This window comes from Anser cygnoides, chromosome 1, assembly GCF_040182565.1.
Source record: "Anser cygnoides isolate HZ-2024a breed goose chromosome 1, Taihu_goose_T2T_genome, whole genome shotgun sequence".
Taxonomy (NCBI): Eukaryota; Metazoa; Chordata; class Aves; order Anseriformes; family Anatidae; genus Anser; species Anser cygnoides.
In genome coordinates this window covers 44,554,159-44,577,547 of record NC_089873.1, presented here as the reverse complement: position 1 = coordinate 44,577,547, position 23,389 = coordinate 44,554,159, and the positions used below count along the sequence as shown (strand labels likewise).

General features: G+C 41.4%; 1 protein-coding gene and 1 long non-coding RNA gene across 2 annotated transcripts in view; one reads left to right on the top strand and one right to left on the bottom strand.

Moving 5' to 3' along the window:
- Positions 1–1,110: 1,110 nt before the first annotated feature.
- LOC106046098 (uncharacterized) lies at positions 1,111–7,047 on the bottom strand. Its single transcript, XR_001213072.3, has 4 exons — positions 6,373–7,047; positions 5,369–5,417; positions 4,152–4,243; positions 1,111–1,699 (listed from the first exon to the last, which is right to left on the bottom strand). It is a non-coding gene; the product is annotated as an uncharacterized lncRNA (long non-coding RNA).
- Positions 7,048–7,326: 279 nt separating this feature from the next.
- The window catches only part of UBN2 (ubinuclein 2), a 49,077-nt gene continuing 33,014 nt past the window's right edge, over positions 7,327–23,389 (top strand). The window contains exons 1-3 of the mRNA XM_048078834.2: positions 7,327–7,938; positions 12,185–12,277; positions 19,198–19,299. Of these exons, the coding sequence (XP_047934791.2) occupies positions 7,465–7,938; positions 12,185–12,277; positions 19,198–19,299 (669 nt within the window). The 5' untranslated portion in view covers positions 7,327–7,464. The remainder of the gene's footprint in view (positions 7,939–12,184; positions 12,278–19,197; positions 19,300–23,389) is intronic.

Genomic DNA, 23,389 nt, shown 5'->3' with positions numbered 1-23,389 from the left:
GCCACTAACGTGACTGGCCTTAAAGTGCTGTCATAAAGTTTTCCACCTATTTCTTCCTCCCCTCATCCCACCTCTTACTTGCCTTGCCCTACTTCACAGAAACATTCTAGTTAACATTTGTTCAAATTTGTAAAATATGCTATATCCTATGGAGGACTACAAATGAGTACGACGCTTACAAAATAAGTAACTTTAAAATCTCTTAAAACCATGAGGAAGTCTTCAGATAAGTACTCAATATAAGCTAAATCCGACTGTATAATTACTTATCAGTGTAAGGGGGAATTCTGTCAAGGCTGGGAAAATGGCATTTGAAATACAGCCATCATGCAGAAAATGTAGATTGTTCTCAAAAGCATTTCTGGTATGTAAGAGCCACTCTTAAAATTCTCACTGCTATTGCTGCTACACTTTAATATTCTGAAAAGTCTTTAAATTTCATACATCTTCTCAAAATACAACATGAGGTGGTAAGAAAACATAGTTTAATAAAATTCCATTTGTCTGTTTAAATTATTCATGTATGGAAAATCACTTTTCACAAGTAATTTTTCAGATGCTATTTTTAATGCTGTGGCAACTCAAAAGCAGCTTTGTGTTGAATCTGCAAGCTTGGTATGTAGTTAATTCTTGGTGATGAATATGTGCTTTGCTTTTTGAAAGCAATTTGGCTTGGAAGTAAAAGTTCATGGAAGTATGAAAATGCTGAACCGTGCATGCAAAGTGTACCTCTGACTATTCTGATCATAAGCTTGTATGAATGTTAAAAATGTTGTAATTTGTTTATGCAATCACCCTCAGCTGTCTGTGATAACGTGTACTTATTTAGATATAGTACTTTATGTAAGGCAAAGCAGTTTCCAAACTGCTGAGAGGCACTGAAAGAGGTGGTTAGGAAATTGGAGTTTTTGTAAAACCAGTCTGAAAGCCAAAGGAGAAACTAGAGAAGAAGAACGGGAAAAAAAAAATGTCTTCCAAGGTCACAGCCAAATATTACTTTGTACGTCAAACATTTCCTAGAAAGTTGTTTTGCAATCTACATATAATATATATAATTCTCCTTTTTGGGAGGGTGAACATTGCTTGAAAGTTGTTTCCTGAACAGCGACTATACTTTTTTAAAATATATATATATATATATTACAGTATTTAATACATGAAAGCATTTTCTTATAATTATTAAAATATTTATATTTCACTAAACCCAGAAAATATCACCCTGGTGAGTGACTAAGGCCAGTCTGGCCTACAATCTGACTGGGTCCATTTTCATGGGCACTGTGCAGCAGTATTTGTCTTGTCCTAGGTCAGCACTTACAAGAGAAACCTCAACAAGAGTTAAGTGGCACATTAGCTTTTGTACCGCTGAGAATTCCTTCCAGACCCTTTTACCCCATTAAATAGCATTACTAGTGCTTTTAGTGTAGAATTGCCATTCAAGCTGAGAATTCTATACAAAGCTAATCTTTCTTATTCACGTTACAGGTAGGTGGGGTAGCTACTTAAAATTGTGACTCAGAGATACTTGTGTGCTTTTAATTACTATTGGAAGAATAAAACCAGCAGACAGCACTGTGAAGATAAGACAATAACCTGACTCCAAAGTTTCAGCCAGGCTGGTAATCTTCGGCTGCCTCCAGGGGTGCTGGCCTGATGGAACAGGCTTTTCTCTCAGATAAGTATCCCATTCAGCAAGCATCTTTAAAGAAACAGGGCAAATGAGAAAAAAACATGAGACGTCTTTCCTGAGCACATAATCCCTTTCAATCTCTGTAAATATGTAGGTGTTTTTACACTGTAAAAGGAGCAGGTATGAATCATAAAAGAGCTACCATTAAGGAAACCTTTCTAAAGGCAGCTGATTTTAAATTTTAAACTCAGCTTAAGCACAGTTCAAGTGACACAATCAACATGTTACAGGCAGATGATCCTTAGTTCATTGAGTTCTGTTCTCTTTCTATATATTTATAATTAAAACAATAACTTTTTGTTTGTGTGTGTGTGTTACTGGGCGCTCCTCCACAAAATCCAGTGTATATTTCTGATGTATTTCATCTTGCTACTCAAAGAAAATTCCAGGATTTTAGGTAAAAGGTTATTTCATCTTTTGTGGTTTGTTTGTTTAAATCTTCTTGTGACCACCTAGAAGGTATTTAATTTTTTTTTCCTCTTTCCTTCCTCTTCCTTAGCAAAAGGTGTATCTGCAAGGAGGAATTTCCTAGTGATTTTAGATCTCAAACTAATCTTCGCTGCTTGGCAGAGTATCTCAGATGCTGTTCCCTAATTAATTTCAGTTAACATAAAGGCCACACACTTCACCTAGGTTCATTACTACTGGAGATGTTTGCAGCTTGTTTGTCAGCCTCAGCTGAGTATCACCCTTAACGTTAGGAGAGCTTAAAGATGAAAGTTGCTTTACGTGTTCCAGCAAGGAATCTTAACAACAGAAGGAGAAACTATTATTAACAATTAAATAAAAAATAAAATGTACCTAGAAAATTGTTCTTAGCTTGCTAGTTAGGATTGACTTTGCTGCTGTTACCTGAGGGAAAAAATTGCCAGCTTTCTGCTTGGTAAATGTGGACACTTAAGAGCTGATGTTTAACGTTAGGTAGAAGGGTTAAATCTCACCTCCTCTTCAGGATCAAAAGCTCTTCCCAAGTTTGCTCTTCCTTGACCAAAATGCAATTCTTCTTTCCATTTTCTCTCACCATTTTTCTTCCTAACCTGGCTCATGCTGCAATTCCATGGCAATGCAGCTTTTGAAGCTTTGAATTTTCTCAGAGGTTCCTTTAAATTATGATCTTCTTCTGCTTTTTCTTAGCTTAGATTAAAGGATATTACAATATTCTGTAGATCATAAAAATCACTAATCACGCAGCAGTAACGTCAGTTCGAAATTCTCTTTGAGAAATTACACGTGAACAGTAAAGACAGTAGATTTAGGTAACACTGACCCTTTGACTGGCTGGGGAACTCACACCGCTATGATACTCGCAGTCCTGTAAGTCCCTTTGCTTTTGTAATGTGAAGACTTGCCCTGCTGAGATAAAAGCCGACATTCTGTTTTCGTCAGCTACCTACTAGATACCCAGTGCTGCCTTTTATGCTGTCCAGGCACACAACGGTTCTAGAAGATCATTCTTGATTTCAGGAAGTGAAGCACCTAAATCCACTTCTAAAGGCAAAAACCATTTTCAGCATGAGGCCTCTAGTTCCAAATTGCTGCTACTTGAAAAATAAAAGTTCCTATTGTCATTGAAAATTTGAGCTTGTTTTTTCACTTTTTGAACTTTTGTTCAAAGCTGTTCTTAAAATTCTTGAAAGATCTCCAGTGTCTCGTAGCCTCAAACCTTAATTCTCCAAGAGGTATGGTTTGACCAGTTCACAGGGTACAATATACCAATGCATGGGATAAAGTTGACCATCACTGTTCCTCTGCCTTGAAATAAATAGTGATAAATAAGAACTATAACTGCCCTTCTAAAGTATATCCTAATCACCTGAAGCCAATGTACTTTTTCTAGTCCTCAACATCTGGTATTTCTCTACCTGCCTACTGTCTTCTAAAGCACAGTTTACATCACTAAATAGAGAACTTTGGACCTTTTAAGGATGTGGTAGCTGGTGACAACTCTAAAAACATGTGCCCGATTCCTGCCTGGCAGGATTAAGTGGTATTTAATCCTATTTAGATAGGATAGAGAAAGTTTGAGGTATGTTCTACAGGAAATTATATTTATAATTAGAAGAAGAAAAGAGGAGAGGGAAGTATCCTCTGAGTAAAAGAAATTATTTTTTCCAGATGGTTTGTATGGCGTTAATGCTTGGTTTAGAGAAATAGAAGGGTTTTATTATTCCTTGAGCTGTGTTGTGTTCATTCTTCTGCATTCATTCAAAGTCTCTTGATCAATCTTTATTTCAGAGTGGTCATGGCACTTGTTTTCTGGATCTAGCAGAAGACAACATAGGAAAAATGTAGGAAGGGAAGACAAGTCCAAAAAAAACTGTATGTGAATTCAGAGAGCCTCATTACAAAAAATAAACAAGCAAGAAGAAAACAAAACAGCAATGCCTCCCACATTGCTGGTGCAGCAGATTCTTGTGATGCAAAAGCAGCTCTAGCAAAGGCTACACAAACATCATCCTACCTGCAGCTGGAGCAACTCCTGACACAGCGATGAATGTTGCAGCTGCTGTGGCGGCAGTTTCAGAGGAAGGACCGTGACAATCAACAAGATTCCTGGTTGGGACATAAGAAACCAAGATATCAGGAAGATGTAGTGAGGAAACAACACATGGAAGATGATATTCTCACAGAAACAAAGCCCCACATGAATAGGGGTGTCCTCTGGAGACTTTTGAGTGGCTGAGTTATGACTGGCACAGGCATGAGGTGGCTTTCAGTACAGCTCCTACCTCAGTGGAGGTTCCAGTATAAAACACTTTTTTTTTTCTTCTACGTTTTATGCACATTATAGAGCGTACAAACAATATGTAGTCTGAGGCAGGGCTAAACCCCAAAGAACAAAACAAGTAGCACAACAGGAAAACAATGATTAAAACAAAAACAAATCTTCTTGAAACTGTTTGGTATAGCACAAGCTGGTGTATTCAAAACGAAATTCATAAAGAACTTAGGCTCTACTGGATTTGCTTTGTTTTTTTTTGGGAGTCTTTCTAGCTGCTTCCAGCATCTTTTACAAAATATAATGATAACTTATTCCGGTGCCTGCTATGCTTGGATCTGCAGCTGTTTCTTTCTGGTTTAGTTCAAGACACCAAGATACAGAGCCCCTGACAGTTAGCAACTGTCTTTGCTAACTTCACTTCAAATTCAAAGATTTAGAACTGTTATTTGTCTAGCTGTATAAGCAAATGTTGAACTTTATAAAAAATGTGTGCTCCAAGTTGATCAGAGGTTAGACAAAATAGATTTCTGATGATGTATTTGTCTAATTAAACTCCTAGAAGAGAGGAAGAAGAGGAGGGAATAAAAACGAAAGAGTAAGTATCTACAAAAACCTTACATGTGAAAGGCTGCTACTCCTATCAGTCTGCAATGTCTTAACTTAGAACAAATGGCTGTCTGCTACTTCCCAGAACTACTATTATTTTTCTCTGTAACTCTATCAAAGGTCTGATCAGTTATTGCTATCTATCTCTTTTTTCTTATTTAAAAAGCACGTTGCAAATCTGACCAGGATGTGGTTCCAAGTGTATCTACACAACCATCAAGAATTTAAAGTTAACTCTAGATACTTGCAAGACTCATTTTCTTGTGCTGTACCTGTCTTGAATTTGTTACTTCTAAATACTTATCTTATGAGACTGAAAGATAGAATTGATTTTTAGGTTGGATACTTACAATGCACAACTTATCTTCACCCTTTTCCAAGGATATGTGCACATATTACCTGTGAACATAAATTGTTGTATTCCTGTTACTACACTGTACTTATTTCAGTCTCTAGTCTCCCATCTGGTAATTGAAAACAAGCATTCAGCAGAGTCACTGAAGAGCCCATGATTTCTACCTAAGACTTCTGCTTTCTGAACACTAAATTGCTCTTTTGACAAGGAAAGGCCCCCTTCTATCATCGCAAGGCTTAATGATACAGACTGTGTAGAAGCTTTGGTGGGGACTAGAATCTGCCTAGCAGGATCTGCAGGTCTGTAGCTTAGCAATGCTCAGTCGAGTCCAAAAACACATTGCTTATTACGTGCCTTCTCCAACAGCCGTATGAAATTTTCAACAGGAGAACAGGTGGGATTTACAAATAATTTTATGAAATTGAAAGTCAAAATATATTTGAGGAATATCTCTGCCAAGCTTGCTAGTTGCACTAGAACCTGCAAGGTTTTAAGATAAATCACGTTCCTTTGACTACAAAGCTCAACAAAGGCTTTCAAAAGGACTTCAAAAGGACAGCCTGTTTCTCAGATCAGGTCAGGCACTCCACTGACTTCCTGTTGCAAGTAAGATTCTGGAATGTCCTCCGTTGTAGTGAACCAAATTTTTCGGTAACACCATTCCAGTGTCATGAATCTTCTCTGGCATCTAGATGAAAGTAAGTCAAGTCAAAAAACTTCATACGCAGTAAGATGAAACCATTGTGTGCTGTGATGCAGAGTGGAAAGCGAGGTAATGTGCTATACAGAATGGTCTGCTGTAATTATTCAGAATAATACAGATATGTAAATCACACTTGTCTTGCATAACATGAGTACGTTTTTAAAAAGAGAACAAAACTCTTCCTTCCCAGAAATGCTGAGGCTACAGAGGAAAAAATTGTAACATTTTTCTGTCTGCTCCAAAACAGTTGGAGAATACAGTGCATATGAGGGTGTTTATAACTTCCTGAAACCTACCAGTTTGGGTGGCATACCTCCGTCTGGAGATACCAGCACCCAGTCTGTCAAAGTAGGTGGTGACAGACCAAAACACTTGTGCTTTTGCAGGCAGCTCTTGCTCGTGGAGGAGGGAGTCTCGCTGCTGCTCTTACTCTGCCTTCCTTGTATCTAGAGGACACCCCTTCCTTGACACCCCAGAATTGCTTCCTGTGACCAGAACTGGCACCCTACGCACCAGAGGTGGCCACAGAGCTCCTGTCCTCACAGGACCACCCGGCTGCCACAGCAGGCCCCGCCATCCTGCAGGGACAGGCTGCCTCAGCTCAAGGAGCAGCACGGACAAAGCCCATCCCCTCGGCTGGCCCAGCCATGCTCCATTGAGCATGTCGGTGCGGATGAGCCAAGGTGCCTCCACGCCACCACCTCACAACCTGGAACCGACTGTTTACCCCCCCCCTCAGAATTAAAGAGTCTTGATCGTTTTTCGGATTTTGGAGGTTTTTATTTTGGTGACTGACGGGCAGTTTCTGGACACCTCTGCGGTGTATAGGTGCCACCACGGTGCACAGGACGAGCACGGCGCAGCCCCCTGCAAACCGGGGGCCGCTGCCCCCGCAAGGCGAAGCAGCAGCTCCGCGGCCCCTCAGGGCGGGCCCGGCCGTTGGTCCGCCATCGCCCCGCGCGGCGCGGCCCCTTTAAGGCCCGGCCGGCGGGCGGCGTGCACATCGCCAAGGCAACCGGGGGCGGGCGGGCGGGCGAGCGGCGGGCGCGGTGACGTCGAGGGGAGGGCGAAGGGCGGGGGGGGGGAAGCCGAGCGCTGAGAGCAGCGACGCGGGGCGGCGCGCCGGCCTCGGCCGCCCGGTGGCGCATGCGCGGGCTGCGGGCCTGCTTCTATTTATGTGGGGGGGCGCCAAGATGGCGGGGGCGGCGAGGAGAACGTAGGGGGGCAGCTCCGACCGGGCGGCGGAGCGGGGGAGGGGAGAGGGAGGGAGGGAGGAGCAGCCGAGGGGGAGGGAGCGCGGAGCGCGGTGTCACCGTAAGGCGGGAGGCGGGGGCCGGCCGGCGGGCGGGCGAGCGGGGCGGGCGGGGGGTGGGGGGAGGCGGCGGAGGATGGCGGAGCCGCGCCGGGTGCCGTTGATCAGCCTGTCACCCGTGAGGCGCCGCGAGGCCGGGAGCCCGGCGCTGGAGCGGGAGCCGGAGCCGCCGCCGCCGCCGGTGGTGGTGGCGGCGGCGGCGGGCCGCGAGGCGCCGCTGGCGGAGCCGCCGCACGAAGCCTCCCGGCCGGAGCCGCCGCCGCCGATGCCGCCCCGGGAGAGCGGAGCCCGCCTGGAGCCGCCCCGAGAGCCCCCCCGGCCCGAGCCGCAGCCGCAGCGGGAGCCCCCCCGGCCCGAGCCGCCGCCGCCGCAGCCGCCGCAGCTACCGCCGCCGCCGCCGCGCCAGGGCAGCCGGCAGGAGCCGCCGCCGCCGCAGGAGGCGCTCCCGCTCCGCCAGACGGTCCGCCTGGAGGTGGTGCTGAAGGACCCCACCGAGGAGGGCTGCGTGGAGTTCAGCTACCCGGAGCTGCTGCTCTGCGGGGACTCGCGGGTACGGGACCCCCCACCCCCGAGGCCCACGGGCCCTTCCCCGAGGCCCGGCCGGCAGCCGCCCGCCGCCCGCCCCGTCCTGCCCGGGGGAGGGGGGGCGGTGCCGCAGGGGGAAGTCCGGCGGCCTCGCCGTGCCTCCGGCCTCCTCCTGGCCTGAAGGGGAAGGCGAGGCGGCGCCCCGCAGCTCCTGGGCTCCCGCGTGGAGCTGGCGAGCACGTCCCGTGCCCCTCGTACCCAGCCCTCTGCCCCTCGCCCGTTTCCTGCCCTGTGTCCTCTCTGCCTGGGAGGGTTTATCTCTGTTTTACTTTACTGCCAACGGAATGGAACTGCTGCGCTGCCGGGCCGTTTATTTCAGGTTCTCTATAGGCTCTGTGCAAGTAAATGAAGAGTTATTAGCCCGGCTCCGCAGCGAGCCTCGTGGAGCAGCGAAGTGCGCGTTAAGCAGTCCTGGAGATGAGTTTCTGCAGTCTGGGCGGGGGGGGGCAGGGGCGATTCAGAGTTAACGTTGTTGGCACTGTAACCTCACCTGTAACTGTCAGAAACTTCACTCCAGAAGAAAGTACTTCCCCTTTTCCCCCCAAACAGAAAATACTTCCTACTCGAGCTGCTTTGTTTTTTAAGGAGAAAAGCTGGTGCGGACAACTTAAAAGAAGCAAGTGGCATCAGCCAGTCAGAGAGGCTCTGCTTTCAAGTAGGAATGAGAGATGCATGTCCTTAAGCTGGTCACACTTGAGCCAGTCACTCACAGGGAGTTAAGGACATGATAAAGTTGCGCTTGATTTAGGTAGTTGTGGCTTCTCTTAGTGATCAATTTTAGAGAAAGTTCCCATCTTCTTGGAAAAGGGAAGGGGCAGCTGCTACTGACAAGGTTGTGATAGCTTTGGTTGAAAATTAAAAGCAAATATCAAGTACCAGTACTGATATTGTCAGTAGGTTTTTGAATCATCGCAAACTCAAGATTGGTTAAAACTCCTGTTTTATGAAGAAAAGTGTTTCTAGATGATGCTGATTCCGTAACGGTACTTACCAGTCTGTTCACTTTTTTCACAGTAGTAGGAGGGCTGTAGAATTGGATTGTTGTCAAATGTAGAAGACAGAAAAATCAATGGCTGATTTTAATAATCCCTCTGAGATCTTCTGATGCAAGTTAAAAGGTTCCTTTTGTTCATCCTGTCCTACAGCCGTTGTGGGCAAACAGTGCCCACAGTGCCCGTTACGACTGCTCCAAATTGTTGTAGCAGTAGTCTGCTGCTTGGTGAAGTGCCGTCTTTTTGAGCAGTTCCTGTGTGAAGGTAGAAGTTGTGTTAGTGTTTAGAAGTGGTTCAGTGTATGGAGGCTGACTTCTGCCTTTGGCAGTCTCAAGCTCCATAATTGCTTTTTTCTGTAGGTTGGTAATATGTTAATTGCATAAGTGGGGACAAAACGACATTTTAATGTAGTTCTGATGCAAATTCAATGTATTCTGGAGAGAAGGAGAGGGAAAAAAGTGGATTTTTGGTACAATTAGAATCAGAGAATTATGCTTTTAAGATAGAAATAGCGTTAGAATTGTTTTATAAGAAATCCCGTCTTTTTTTCAGCTCTATGGAGAGTCCGGATTGAAAATCAATAGACGGTTATGTCCCATTTCTCACTGGACTGTACGGAAAAACAACTGATTATGTAAAAAGTGTCAGATGTTGTGTAGTTGTGCTGGCAGTTTAAGTTCTTGCTTGTTACAGAGTAGAAATTGAAAAAGCTTCTTTGACATGGTGTGGGAAGGACTTACAATCTTGTATCAGTCAGCATGAAAAGAGAGAGGAAACATTTTGCTCACCCATAAAACTAGTGTGTCAAGGTTCTTTTGTGGTTAAAGCATGTTTAAGAGGAGAATTTGCTCTGCATAATGCAGGAGGCTTAGGATGACAGAAGTGTGTCTCTTACCTGCTCATTCTCAGACCAACAAATTATGTAACCTGTTCAAAGTCCTAAAATAGAAACAATTATAGGAAAGGAAAACAGACCCTGCTTGTTGAGTACAGTAGCTATGGAAGAGAAAACTACCTTGCTAAAACGGAACTTGACCAGGAAACTTCTGCCCTCTGCCACTTTCCTACCCAATCTGTGAGATTTACTCTTGAGTAGGTAGTAACTTTTTGGCAGTTAATGCTGTAGTTTTAAACTGAGTTCTGGATTTCAGAATTTAGTTATGTAGTGAATCAGCTTGACATGAACAGTTCATGCAAACTTAGTTATGCGAACTGTTTTTGTAGGGTAAAGATTGATTGGGTTTTCCGAAGGCTATTGTTTGCTCCTTATCCCTTATGAGTTGCTCAACTTCCTTATAACTATTCCCATTTGAGTTCAGCGTTACATAATTAGGAACACATCTTTATCTTGTCGTGTTGCTTCGAACTGCAGCAACCCGGAACAGTTCTCCAGAGGTCGGCTGTTCTGGGAAGGATGTATGGCAATAACTTCAAACATTGCTTTAATAGGTCCCTTAAACAGTTAAAAACAAAAACAACAAACAAACAGAAAAACAACCCAAACTTGCTTGACAGTATGAGCGTTGCATTTTTTAATTCTAAAGTCAGGTTTTCAGTCTGAATGAGAAGCTAGCGGAAGTGTTTACAATAAACTTGTGATGTCCTACTTTTTTATCTTAAGAAAGACAGCATCCTTTGATAGAGCTGTTGGTGTAGTTAGTGTTTTGGTAGGAATTGTTTATGTAAAATTTTTGGCACATGAGTAACAGAGTAGTGTGGTCGAAGAGTTTATTTGCCTCTTCAACTGGCAGAAAGAAAAGTATGCCTCCTTTGCTGCTGGTGTGATTTGAATCTTGCTGTGTAAAACTGAACTTGAAGTGGATGAGCCAGAAGCCCAAGTTGGTTTCTGTCAGGCAGGCTGTGAAGGTACTGAAGTAGTAATGTCTTGAAGTTTCTTGACTGGCAGAGCCCTTAGATATACTGTCAGGACTAAAATTTGCCAATAATGCATAAATATTCAAAGCAATAGTCAGCTATGGCTTTGAGTGTTTGGTAGAGAGAGGAAAGTTAAAGACTTCAGTACTAAATTTTACCTGACCTCTGGCCTCAACTTGTCTTTATATCACAATTCAAAAAAAAGCCATTTCCCTAGCAGGTGTGGAGTACGTTTTCCCCACTAAAGGGGGAAAAAGGGTGTTGCATGAGCCGAGCAGGTTTTTTTTAATTTCATATTAAGTTACGCCTGCAGGAGATGTGTATGTAACCTATTAGTTGTCTCACGTTTAACTATAACCCTCTTTTACGTTTTTTCCCTCTAAGTACTCAGTTTCTACACTGTGGGGAGGATCTTGCTCTTCAGAGTGTAGGAAATTGCTTTTTGTTCCTGTTAGTCTACCATGGATCTTCATTCATTGAGCAGTCCATGCGTGCGGTAAAGTTAGTTGGCATCCATAAAGGCTTAACTTAATTCTGCCATGTTTTAGCATCTTATTACACCCTCCCCTGTACAAGAATTACTGTATTTTATCTATAGGCTCTGATTTGAAGGTTGTGGCTCCATTCTTCTGTTGTACTTTTTCTGAGAGGAGAAAAAAAAAGGCAAAACTTGTCATACTCATGATTATTGTTCACTGACTTCTTGTCAGTGAAAACTCAGTGTGTGCTTCATGCTTATTTGTACAGCTGGAGTATTAAATCATTCTTCTGGCTGCTGTAGTGGCAGTCTTGTAATATTTGTGCTATGATTACAGTTTTCTGAAGGAAAAAATAACAGTAAGACTTCAAGGAGTTATGTTACTAGTTATGACTATGATTTTGCGTTGTAGTCTTCTAGTTGCTTTCTTGCTGCTTAGCCTAGCAGGTACACCTTGCATGTGGTGTCTAAGAGGATTGTGGCACCAGTAGGATAGGCACCAGTGTAAGTTGAAGTGAAAAGAAGTTAAGTTTAGAGAGAGTTCTTTCTCTGTGAGCTCAAATAGTGCTAGCTCTCTCATGCTTTCACTTTTGGCTGAGGTTGTAGTGGAATACTTGAATATATATATACTTGAATATATATATATATATAACTTTGAGTCTTTTCTGTTTATGTTCTCATTAGAAGAAAAGTAACTGAATGATAATTGAATGGGTTAAACTCATTTTTAGAGAATAAGCATTTGGACGCAGTCTTCAAGGTATAGAATTAATACTAAATAGTCAGTTTATTGACATTTCATGGGCTTTTATTAGATGCACTCTGCGCTTCTCTTGAAATTAAATGTATACTTCTGCCTTTTTCAGAAGAAGTCAGTTCACTCAGAAGATCCTTTTAACGATGAACAACGTGAGCGGCATGAAGTGGAAATGCTAGCCAAGAAGTTTGAGGCAAAATATGTGAGTTACTGTACCTTTGTTAAAACATGCAGATAATTAATCGTGGTAACTTAGTGTGGCATGGATGTTAACGTCAGGGGTTTTTTTCCTTATAGATCTGCTGAAGTAATGTCAAATGACTTCTGTATATATCTGAGCTGATCATCTCATTTATATTTCATCTAAGTAGCTTGAAGCTTCTACAAGCTTATTAGGCAAGTCTGCTAAATAGATCTGTCTATAGGATATTATAGCTTGTGAAGCTATTCTTGGAAAAGCTTCATATATAAATACAACTGACTAATAGATGCAGATCGATACTAATGATAAATACTGTGCTGGAGGAAAGAATTTGTACGTAATGCTGTTGTGCACTATTGAACAGTTCTTCTGTTTGTGCTAAATACTGATGAATCGTGATGAATTTCTGACTAGTTTGGAAAGCTTCCATAGGAAGCTGTTGTTAAGTCATCACTTGAGTTTATTTTGTAGCTGCCAGCTGCCTAAAGATACTCTGCTGACTCCTGAAAGTGTAACATGAATGACTTGAACAACACTAGGTATTAATATAGAGGCTTTCAATAATAAATGAAGGTAGAAATCAAAAAATGTTGTCTTAAAACCACACCCAAACAGGTCTTTAAGAATTCATATGGGTAGGGTTGGGTGATTAATTCTGAGCTGGCAATCAAAACTCATCATGCCTAGACACGTTGATATTCTGGATTACTAATAGAGCACCTCAATAATAAAGAAGGGAAACAACAGTCATTTGTATCTTTTACTATTAATACACATATTAAAATTTTACTTTTTCCTGTCAAAGGCAAATTTCTCGGCACGTCAGGCCTAAATATTCTGCAGAAGTAATTACTATTTCAGAACATGTTTGCTGTGATACGTAACAAAAGAAATCCTTAAAGTGAAAAGAATCAGTTTTGAAGGAATTGATGGAAACTCAATATACCCAGTATACTCTGAAGGCAGTTCCGTAATACTGTTTGGTTTTCATTTAAATGATAAATTATTTTCATGAACTTCAGAGAGAAATGCTTCAATTGTACTTTTCTAGAAAACTAATTTCCATAATATAAGTTAAAGATTTTATAATGTTCTGAGACAAGCTGCTTAACTATAGCAGATGAAAGCCAGCGTAGAGCGTGTAAAGCAATATATGTAGGATGGTGTGGGAGTGGTGGAAGCAATATAGTTTTACATATACATTTCATGCATCAAAGCTGGACATGTACGTTTATGGACAAAGCATGGTGTTATTAAACTTATGAAAACTTGAGTTCAGTGCTCAGTTGAAAAAAAAGGCAAATATTTATAGCCATTAGAAAATCAGTAAATAATAATACCTTATGCCCCCTACTACCACAAAATTCTCAGAAGGGGAATATCTTCTATATAAAGAAGAACCTATTAGATTAGGACCACTAAGCATGGAGGGTGGTAAGGGATTAGTAGTTCTTCTGTTAGGTATATTCCCTGTCTTTTCTCTCTTCCAATACAAGAACCATCAGTTTCCACTTACACTTCAGGGTAGGAGGAATTGCATGTCTGTACACTGATCCGGTGTAATTGCTCATGCTCTGACAACATCCAGCCATCTTCTTGCTCCGGCAGTGAGACATTTGCTCCTTAGCTTAAACTAGGATAGAGATCCCATGATGTAGACACCCATTCTCTTCATCTCTCTAACGCTCTAAGGATGCTTTAATGTAAAAGTAATCACTTAGTTGTACGAGAATGAAGAAGAGTTTTTTCAAATTTACATAAAGGGCTATTTCTTCTTTAAACTAATTAGGTATTACTAACCTATATCCATTTGAAATGGAGTCAAATGAGTCTTTTAAATCACAGCACATATGGCAGTTTAATGTTGATGCTGTAGTACTTTTGAAAAAATGCAATACGTGAAAAACAGTCGTCTTTAAAGACTTCTTTTCAAGTAAATTCACGTACTTGCAATACTGTACTGATTGTATATATCTTGCTGATACTAAAGAAAAGCCTATAAATAAGTAGTTTTATAGGCCAGGTGCATAAAGTTAGTATACCATTTATTTACTTGATTATTTAGACCTTTTTTGTGGTTGCTGCCAACTTTAAAATGTCAGCATAAAAATCTATTCCGAATCTGTTCCCAGTTTTACTCTTGATTTCTTGTTCTCTAGACAAAATCAAACATTCTGTGTTGTAAAAACATGATGTCGAATCTCAGATGATATTTTATGTAATGTTAAAGAAAAGTATTTGGATCAAAACAAAAGTCCATTAATGGCAATATGTTCCTGTCACACTACTGTAACCTTATACTTGAAAGCTTATCAAAGTGTGTGTTGATACTACTTCAGTGTGCTGTTCTATTAATCTGTGATTTAATTTCTTTCCGAGCCAAAGGCTGTGTGTTTAACTACCATTCGTGTAGTTTTCTGCCATAAATCTGCCAGGCCATCTTCTGAGTTTAGTGATGTTTAATGTTTTGTTCTGTGGCCCTGAGTACCATGATGATTGTTGTATACAAACATGGTTTGTGTTTAAACCTGTTGGCTGATGAGTCACTTGGTACTCCATGGTTCCTGTATTCTGAGAAATAGTGAATTTTTCCTGTCCTTCTGCATGCTGCTTGTGATTCTGATGCTGTCAGAACTCAGCCTTTTCATTCCACAGCTGAAGTGTCTTAACATTCTGTTACTGTGCAGTAGCTGTTTTTTTTACCTTCAGACATCCTTGTTGGTTTACTCTGTTCCCTTTTTTGTTCAATTTTTTTAAAATGAAAGGACATTAACAGTAGGATGCCGATTTATCAGTGATACAATGATGACTTCTGGTTTTATTCTCTTTTTCATAAATCCTAATTCTTTCCTTTTTTGACCACTCTTGATTGTTGATCGAATGTGTGACATGTGAATGACTCTAGTGCTTCCTGAGCAGCATAACAAGTTGGAAGCACACTGTATTTTTGTTGTAGGAGTTATGCTTCCTTTGTGTGGATTACCTTGCTTTTATTAACATGGGATTAAATTTACCATTCAGAGTACTGAGCAACCAAGGTGTCTTGGTGATTCTTCAGCTGCCTCTTGTATTTGCTGTCCTGAGTAATTTGTTCTCTCTCTCTCCTTCCTTCCCCCCTCTCTGTGGCTTCTGTAGCTGAATATAGTTCCTTGGTGAACTATTCATTCCTACCCTTTGTTTACCAGCCTTACATCAGTCATTAATTTGAGTGGACCTTACTTCTTATCCCATGATAGCTTGTTGTCTTTGAACACCTTGGGACCTTTAAAATATTTGAAGTACAGTTTTCTTCTACTAAGATTGTTTTCTGGCCTGGAATGTGCATTCTTGTGCTTGCTGGTTCTGTTTTTTTAACTTCTATTAATGTGCCCAATACAGAGATAAGGTTTAACAACTCCCCTGGGGCCTTTAGAAGATTCTTCATAAATTATTTGCCACCTTCTGGTCCAGTTGTGCTGCAAAGGTTGTTTAAACTTCATGTTATGTGCCATTGTTGAATTTGTGTTTGAGTTCCTGAACAGTTGCACAAGTACAATTTGCAGCCTCAGGAATTAAATATCTCAATTTGCTCTAGTATCGTGGCTGCTTATGATTTGGGACAGAAAGGTTGGAGGATTTCTTTTTGGGAGAGGTGAAAGGCACCAATGGTAAAACGTCCCTAAGTAGCGTAGTAAACATGGATGCAGAAAATCCCTTCAATTTTGCTATTGTGATCTTAACGTCCTGATCCTACAATTTTTCAACATGCATCCTTAAACAGAACTTTGTAGGGTCAGGCATTAAGGAAATCCTCAAACTACACATATAGGAGTTCAGATATTCTCATCTGTTCCGTCTGCACAAAGCTTTCTATTTTAATCTTACTTTTATTCATTCTGCTCTTATGAGACTTTTTCATTTATTGATTTTGTCCAATATCTGCACTGTATATTTATGAATAACAGGCAATAAGAATGTATTGAGAATCACAGAATCATAGAATATCCCAAGTTGGAAGGAACGCACAAGGATCATCAAGTCCAACTCCTGACACCACACAGGTCTAACCAGAAATTCAGACCATATGACTAAGAGCACAGTCCAAACGCTTCTTAAACTCTTACAGGCTTGGGGCAGTGACTACTTCCCTGGGCAGCCTGTTCCAGTGTGCGACCACCCTCTCAGTGAAGAACCTCTTCCTGATGTCTAGCCTAAACCTCCCCTGCCTCAGCTTGGCACCATTCCCACGGGTCCTGTCACTGGTCACTAAAGAGAATAGATCGGCGCCTGCCCCTCCACTCCCCTTCGTGAGGAAGCTGTAGGCTGCGATGAGGTCTCCCCTCAGCCTCCTCTTTTCCAGGCTGAGCAGGCCAAGTGACCTCAGCCACTCCTCATACGTCTTCCCCTCTAGGCCCTTCACCGTCTTTGTCACCCTCCTCTGGACACTCTCCAACAGTTTCACATCCTTTTCATACTGTGGTGCCCAGAACTGCACACAGTACTTGAGGTGAGGCCTCACCAGCGCAGAGCAAAGCGGGACAATCCCTTCCCTCGACCGACTAGCAATGCCATGCTTGATGCACCCCAGGGTGCGGTTGGCCCTCCTGGCTGCTAGGGCATGCTGTTGGCTCATATTCAACTTGCTACCAACCAGAACCCCTAGACCCCTCTCTGCGGGGCTGCTCTGCAGTGTCTTGTCGCCCAGTCTGTACGTATAGCCAGGGTTGCCCCGTCCCATGTGCAGGACCTGGCACTTGCTCTTGTTAAACTTCATGTGGTTGGTGATCGCCCAGCTCTCCAATCTGTCCAGATCTCTCTGCAAGGCCTTTCCACCCTCAAAAGAGTCAATAACTCCTCCAAGCTTAGTATCATCAGCAAATTTGCTCAAAACACCTTCTGGTCCTACATCCAAATCGTTCATAAAAACATTGAAGAGGACTGGCCCTGAAATGGAGCCTTGGGGGACCCCACTGGTGACTGTCCGCCATCCTGATGCGGCCCCATTTACCACAACCCTTTGAGCCCTGCCTGTCAGCCGATTGCTCACCCATCGTGTGATGTTTCTGTTCAGCTGTACACTGGACATTTCGTCCAGTGGGATCCTATGGGAAACTGTGTCAAAAGCTTTACTGAAATCCAAAAAGATCACATCAGCTGGTTTCCCTTGATCGACTAGATGGGAGAAGTCTTTTTAAATGGCCGTACACACGGAAATAGCCGTTGGCGCAGAAAGATTTGAACTCATGAACAATGAGCACTTGTCTGTTTTTAGTAATTGTTACTTGGACTTAAAAAGAGATGGTACAGAGGTGGGTTGCACTTTGCCTCTGCTATCTCATTACTGTAGTAAAGTGTAGTTTATATAGTGCTCTTTAGACAGCCTGCAGGTGCCTCAGAGTCGTGAGAATTACAAACTTTCATGACATGCACTGGAGTTTAAGAAGAGTTAAGTTCTACCTCTTTTTCTAAGATTTCCTTCTTTAGTACAAACTTAACAAATAACAACAAAGCAAAAACAACAAAAAAAAACTGCATGTTTTGGGAACGTACAGTCACTATATAGTCATATAGCTAATCATATTCAGGTGAATAAGGGATAACAGGAATGATAAGAAGGGTTAGAAATACTATTATATAGTTTGGAAACACAAATTAGAAATGGAACTCACTTTTGATTTTTTTTGTAGGACTATTGTGTTTATTTGTTTAATTATACCTGAGAGATTCTTGTTTGCTTGCAAGAGCACATGCTTTGCTTATATGTATAAACTTAAACTCTGCAATATACTGTTAACATGGAGGTGTTTGGATGCTTATGCTTATAAAAGCAAAGATGATAGCTCTTTTGAACAATATCTGCATAGTTGTTTGATTGTAATAGGATGGATCCTACAAATGAAGAGAGAGATTCATTCTAAACATGCCTGGAACTGCTGAGAAATTTTGGGGAGCAAGTCCTGAATTCATGGAAGAACTTGCTACTATTTTAGTAAAGGTGGTGCCTTCAGGAGAATTTTATCTTTGAGAATTATATATAGACAATTTCCACAATATGCAGGTGTCAGAGAGCTAGGCCTTATATCATAAGCAGATTGCTGTTTTTGTAGCTGTAAATTATAGATACGTCTAGGAGAAAGTAAACTTCAGTTTAACCTGAGTACTTTTCTAATACAAAAGTGTTATTTTTAAGTCAAGTTGAAAGTCACACCAAGCTCAAACAGAAATTTTAGGGTAAGTGAATCCCACAGTCTGCACTGCAGTTTCTGGCTTTAACTTACTCAAATAACCTTATCATGTCTGGGCTTAACAACCAAGATGATTCTTGCATTTCAAAGGATTTCAGCATAGTATCTTTTTCTTCAGTTGTGTTACGTGAATGCTATAACTTCTTGAAAACGCATACACACCATATCTGCAAGTACCAGATCAATATCTTTCTGTTTTGGCTTAGGCTTCACTTTGTTGTAGAGAAGCAATCCATCTTTTGTGGGAGAGCGTGTTAGCGAATGCTAGGCTATTTTTCTTCCTTTGTAATGACCCTGTAGCATACTGAAAAACTTAACACTTCTTAAATTATCTCAGTCCTTTTATCACTAACAGAAGTTTTAAAAGCATGAGAAACATCTCTAAACAGAAAATGTTAGGAGTATCGCAGTCACCCAGAAACCAGGTGGCTAGTGAATACCTTTCAGAAATGATTCTGGTAAGGCTATTGTACAGTATTTTTTTAGCATATTTGTAGGAATTCCTTCCTATATGAAAGTTAAGCCTTCTGGTTTTTATTCACATAGACTATTTTCAAGGAACTGTGAAAGCAAGCGAAACTCTGCTAATTCCCTGAACGACTATCCCTCCAATGTCTTATATTATGTAGACTTCAGTACTTTGCTTACTCTTACTCTCTTCTCAACTGATGTAACACTTTTTTTTTCCCCCCCCAGAGTGGAAAGCCCCACAAACATCGGAAGGATCGCCTGCAGGATCTAATTGATATAGGTTATGGTTATGATGAAACAGACCCTTTCATTGATAATTCTGAAGCAGTAAGTAAACCTCATTAAAGTAGCAATGAGAAATAAGATATTTATCTTTTGATAAAGAGGGGGGGGGGAAAAGGTGAGGGCAAATACTTTGTGCCCGTGTATAACCCATGTGAATCCGAAGGGCCTGTTACTTTGGACATCCAAGGAACAGTTGTATTTGTAGTCTTGTTCAGAGAGACTCTCAGCAGCGAGATTCAGATGTCATTATGCACTCCAAGAATTAAGACAGCCATTACTATATTGCGTATTTAATTTTACAGTTCTAGAAATGAAGTTACTTGTATTTGTGCACTTTATTTACTGTGATCTGAAATTATACTGTCTCTGTTATTTTCTTGTACTAGCTGTCTGGATTATTAGTCTAATACTGGTGTTAGATTTCCAGTATTAGATCAGGAGACTATTCTGCTCTCCAAAACCCATAAGGATAAGTTGGTAATTCTAAACATTCACTGAATGTGTCTGACAAAATTGAGATAAAATAGCTTGCTTGAAATGCAGGGTTTTACAGCTTATTTCATCTGAATGTTTTTCAGAAATGAGAACACATCTCAAATGAGGTAAGAGGAAAAAATAAATTAGTTGCAGGCAATATCAGGCTATTTGGAAGCTTATAAGAAGGCACTTGAAGGTATCTTAAAGGTGATACAGGAAATAATGAAAATGAGGAAGAAGCTTGGAAGAACAAGTGGATGATAAAAGCTTTGGGAATCTCCTATAGTTCTTTGTTAGGTGCCAGATGTACTGTTAATTCAAGTAAAAATGAACAAAAACAACTGAAAAACACTACCTGACATATTAGCCAGCATTCGGTTTCCTCTGCTCAGTGACACTGGAGAAAGCAGCTGTGATTGCTGCTCTGAAAAGAAGAGTGCTAGAAGTTTGAGTGGGAGACATGATGATGAAAAGGAATCCTGAGAAAAGAGTAAGAGAAGCATAGAAGTGAAGTGCATTGGTTAACATATATTATGCTGAGTCTCAGTTTGAATGGGGGTATTAGATCTGGGAAGGTTATAAAACTTTAAAGAAATCCTGTGAACACTGAGCTGTGAGGCTTCTAGCATATAGCTGTTGCACTGAATACTGCTGAGAACAGTATGGGCTACACAGAAGGCATGCTGCAGAGCTGGTACCTTCTTGAGCAAGAGAAGTTCAGCGATTTACCACAGTGGGTAGTAGGCTGAGCTCATCTTTCCGTACTGTTTTGGTGAAGTCAGTCTGAAGGCACATGGGCAAGTTGTGTGGAAAGTGAGTTTACTGTAGATGCTTATCATAGCTTGTATTTATTTGTTGTCCTTTTTCCTAGTCTAGATTGATATTGGCAATGTCAACTAAAATTTAAACTCATAAATTTTTAAACACTTATCATATCCCTCAGCTTTTGGTTGTGCTACTGGGACAATTTGGAGGCCTAAGACTGTTTGCTTTCCAATGGTCAGATTCTGATATTCAGATCAGTAAAAACAGATGTTTCGCTCTGGCTGAGAAACCAGTTGAGCCTATAGGCTTACCTGGGTTCTCACTCTTGCTGAAGACAACCATCATCACTTCTGATGTCTTATGATATAGGACCTAAGTTGTACCTTGATTTTTTTCTAAAGTTATTGTGACCTATCACAGATCTGATACGTGGTTTGGATTAATATTCAGTACATGTACAGGTCTCTGTCAGAGCTGTATGTGAGTCTATCAGGTTTGACCACTTAGTTTTCTTATACTGTGCCGCCTTCTGATGCTGTTCTTGCTACCAGCAGCAGATCCATTAGATTTGCAGGAGCATTTACTTCTGATATCTCTTGTGAGGCTCCTGCAAGAACATACAAAAGACAGTTGTCAGAGGACCAGATGGTTGTGTCATGTGGTAGCTGTGGAAGCTACTGGGGAGAATGGTGTATTCTTTAAAGCTTGCTCTCCTGAACAAATCATTATGCTTAGTCTGCATTATAAATTCAGATTAGTGAGAGGCTATCTCTGTTTTCTGTCTTTCATTCCCATCTCTATCCACAGAAGAAAAAAATATACCGCATACCAGCTGCAGTCTTAAGTCGCTGTTGCAGAGCTTAAGGGTTCTGTAATGTAGGAGTTAAGTTCAACAAAATCTCTCATTCTATCAGATGCAAATGGGATATGTCCAGAAGGAAAGCCTACGTGTCTGTTTTGCTCATCTTCTGTGTGTCCAGCTATTAAATCACTGTTTACCCTGAGAAATGCAGAGCCAGGCCCAGCCTAGATTTATTTCCTTTTGGAAGACATACTTTCCTAAACATACAAAACCCTCTAATGTCCAGGACACAAACACTTGAGAATGCATATGAGTACTTCTTGAAATGCTCCAGGATTGGAGTCCTGTTGTCTCCCTCTGTATCCTAGGAAAAAAATAGTTGAAAGCTTCCTTAGAGTTGTATGTAGGCATTTTTCTTGTCACAGGTGTGAAAGAAAGTCTGAAGTCTTTGGGACTGAAACAGATTTACTCTGTACCATTAGAGAGAGCTTCTTTCTAAAACCAACCGTTGAAGTAACGTTATAAAATGCTATTGAAGAAATGAAACCAGTAAAACTAGACCTGTTTTTAAAAGCAGGCACTCTAAGTGATTTAATGAATTCTGCTTCCTTTGGATCCATTTGCGATTAAGCAATTTTGTACATGTAACATAGATGCATATAACAAATGGCATATGTAACAGTATTTGGTTTCTCTAAGGATCCAGGAATGCAATCGTTCCTCTCTGGTTTTTTTTGAGGGGGAGGGACCAGGGTCAAGTGCAGGGAATCTTATAATGACATGATTCTCAGGTAATGGACTTCAATAAGGCTGGAGTACAAGCAGCTACAGGGTATGTATTTCTGGAGGAAGGTTCTTGGAAAGCTCTAATAGCAGGCTGCTTAAGGGATTTTTCTGGTCAGTGTCCTTAAAGCACACTAGTACCTCTCCTTACAGAGCAGGATGGGCTTGGGACTAGGTTGCCAGTGGCCCCACCTTCTGTGAAAAAGACTGTGCGTGAGATTCTTACTGCTCTTACAGATTTGCTTTCATTGTTTACTCTGGAAAGAATCAGTACTTGTCTACTGCATATTTAAGACTTCAGCAGTATGGCGTCATTAAGACCTTCAAAGTCTTTGTGGCTACCGAACACAGAGAGGTAAGGGCTCTTGAAGAGCAATTCAGTGGACTGGAACATGAAGCCAGCCAAAGGAAAATATTGGAGGGAAAGTACCTGGGTACATATTACCCTAAGTGACACAGATGATTCTTGCGTCACTTATTCTTCAGACTTGTCTCCTCTTATGGGAATAAGTGCATGGTTACAGGTTGCAATGTGCTTTGAATGTATCTAGTATATATGCTGGTTTTTAACCCTGCCATCCTCGCTGGATAATTTTGTTAGCTTTTAAAGCCTGTTTAGAAGTGGCTTTTCCCCTCTGAATGCAATTGCAGACAAGTGGGAAATCTGTGCTTCAGTAGATATTTTAGGGTTGAACATTTTGACAGTATGAAGTCAGTACTGAACTCTTCATTCCAGATAAAATTTACATTAAAACAGTCTTGCAGGTGTTTCTAGCTGTTCTGTAGCAGCTAGTCTGAGGTTAAGTCCTAATCTTTGCTTAACAGTTGACTTCTGCAGTAGTAACAGTATTTATAAACTGCAAACAAAGCTGTCCCTCCTCACTGTTTTGACTGCTTCCACGTTAAAAATGGGTTTTGCTGTATCATAAATTGCCCACAACAACATTCATTGCAGAATGGTGCTCTGTAGGTTTCTGCTTCCCCTGTATTCTTCTTGCATGGACATGTGTACACTTGCCTGTGCGCCTGGTTTGGCTGGGCTGCTTGCTTTTTTGATGAGCTCTGAATATTTGATTGGTTGCATGCCTTCATGACTATGTAAGCTTTATATTGATAGAGGTTCCAAGGGGTGCTCTCTGAATTTTCTGCTGTCATATAGAACAGGCATCTGAAGTAATACATGGCGTTTAGTGGACAAGTATGCTGTTACCTCTTACTTGTAGGTAAGAACACCTGCACATCCAAAGCCAAGACCACCTAGCACCTTCCCCATTGTTGGGTAGATGAGCACAGAGGGAGAACAGT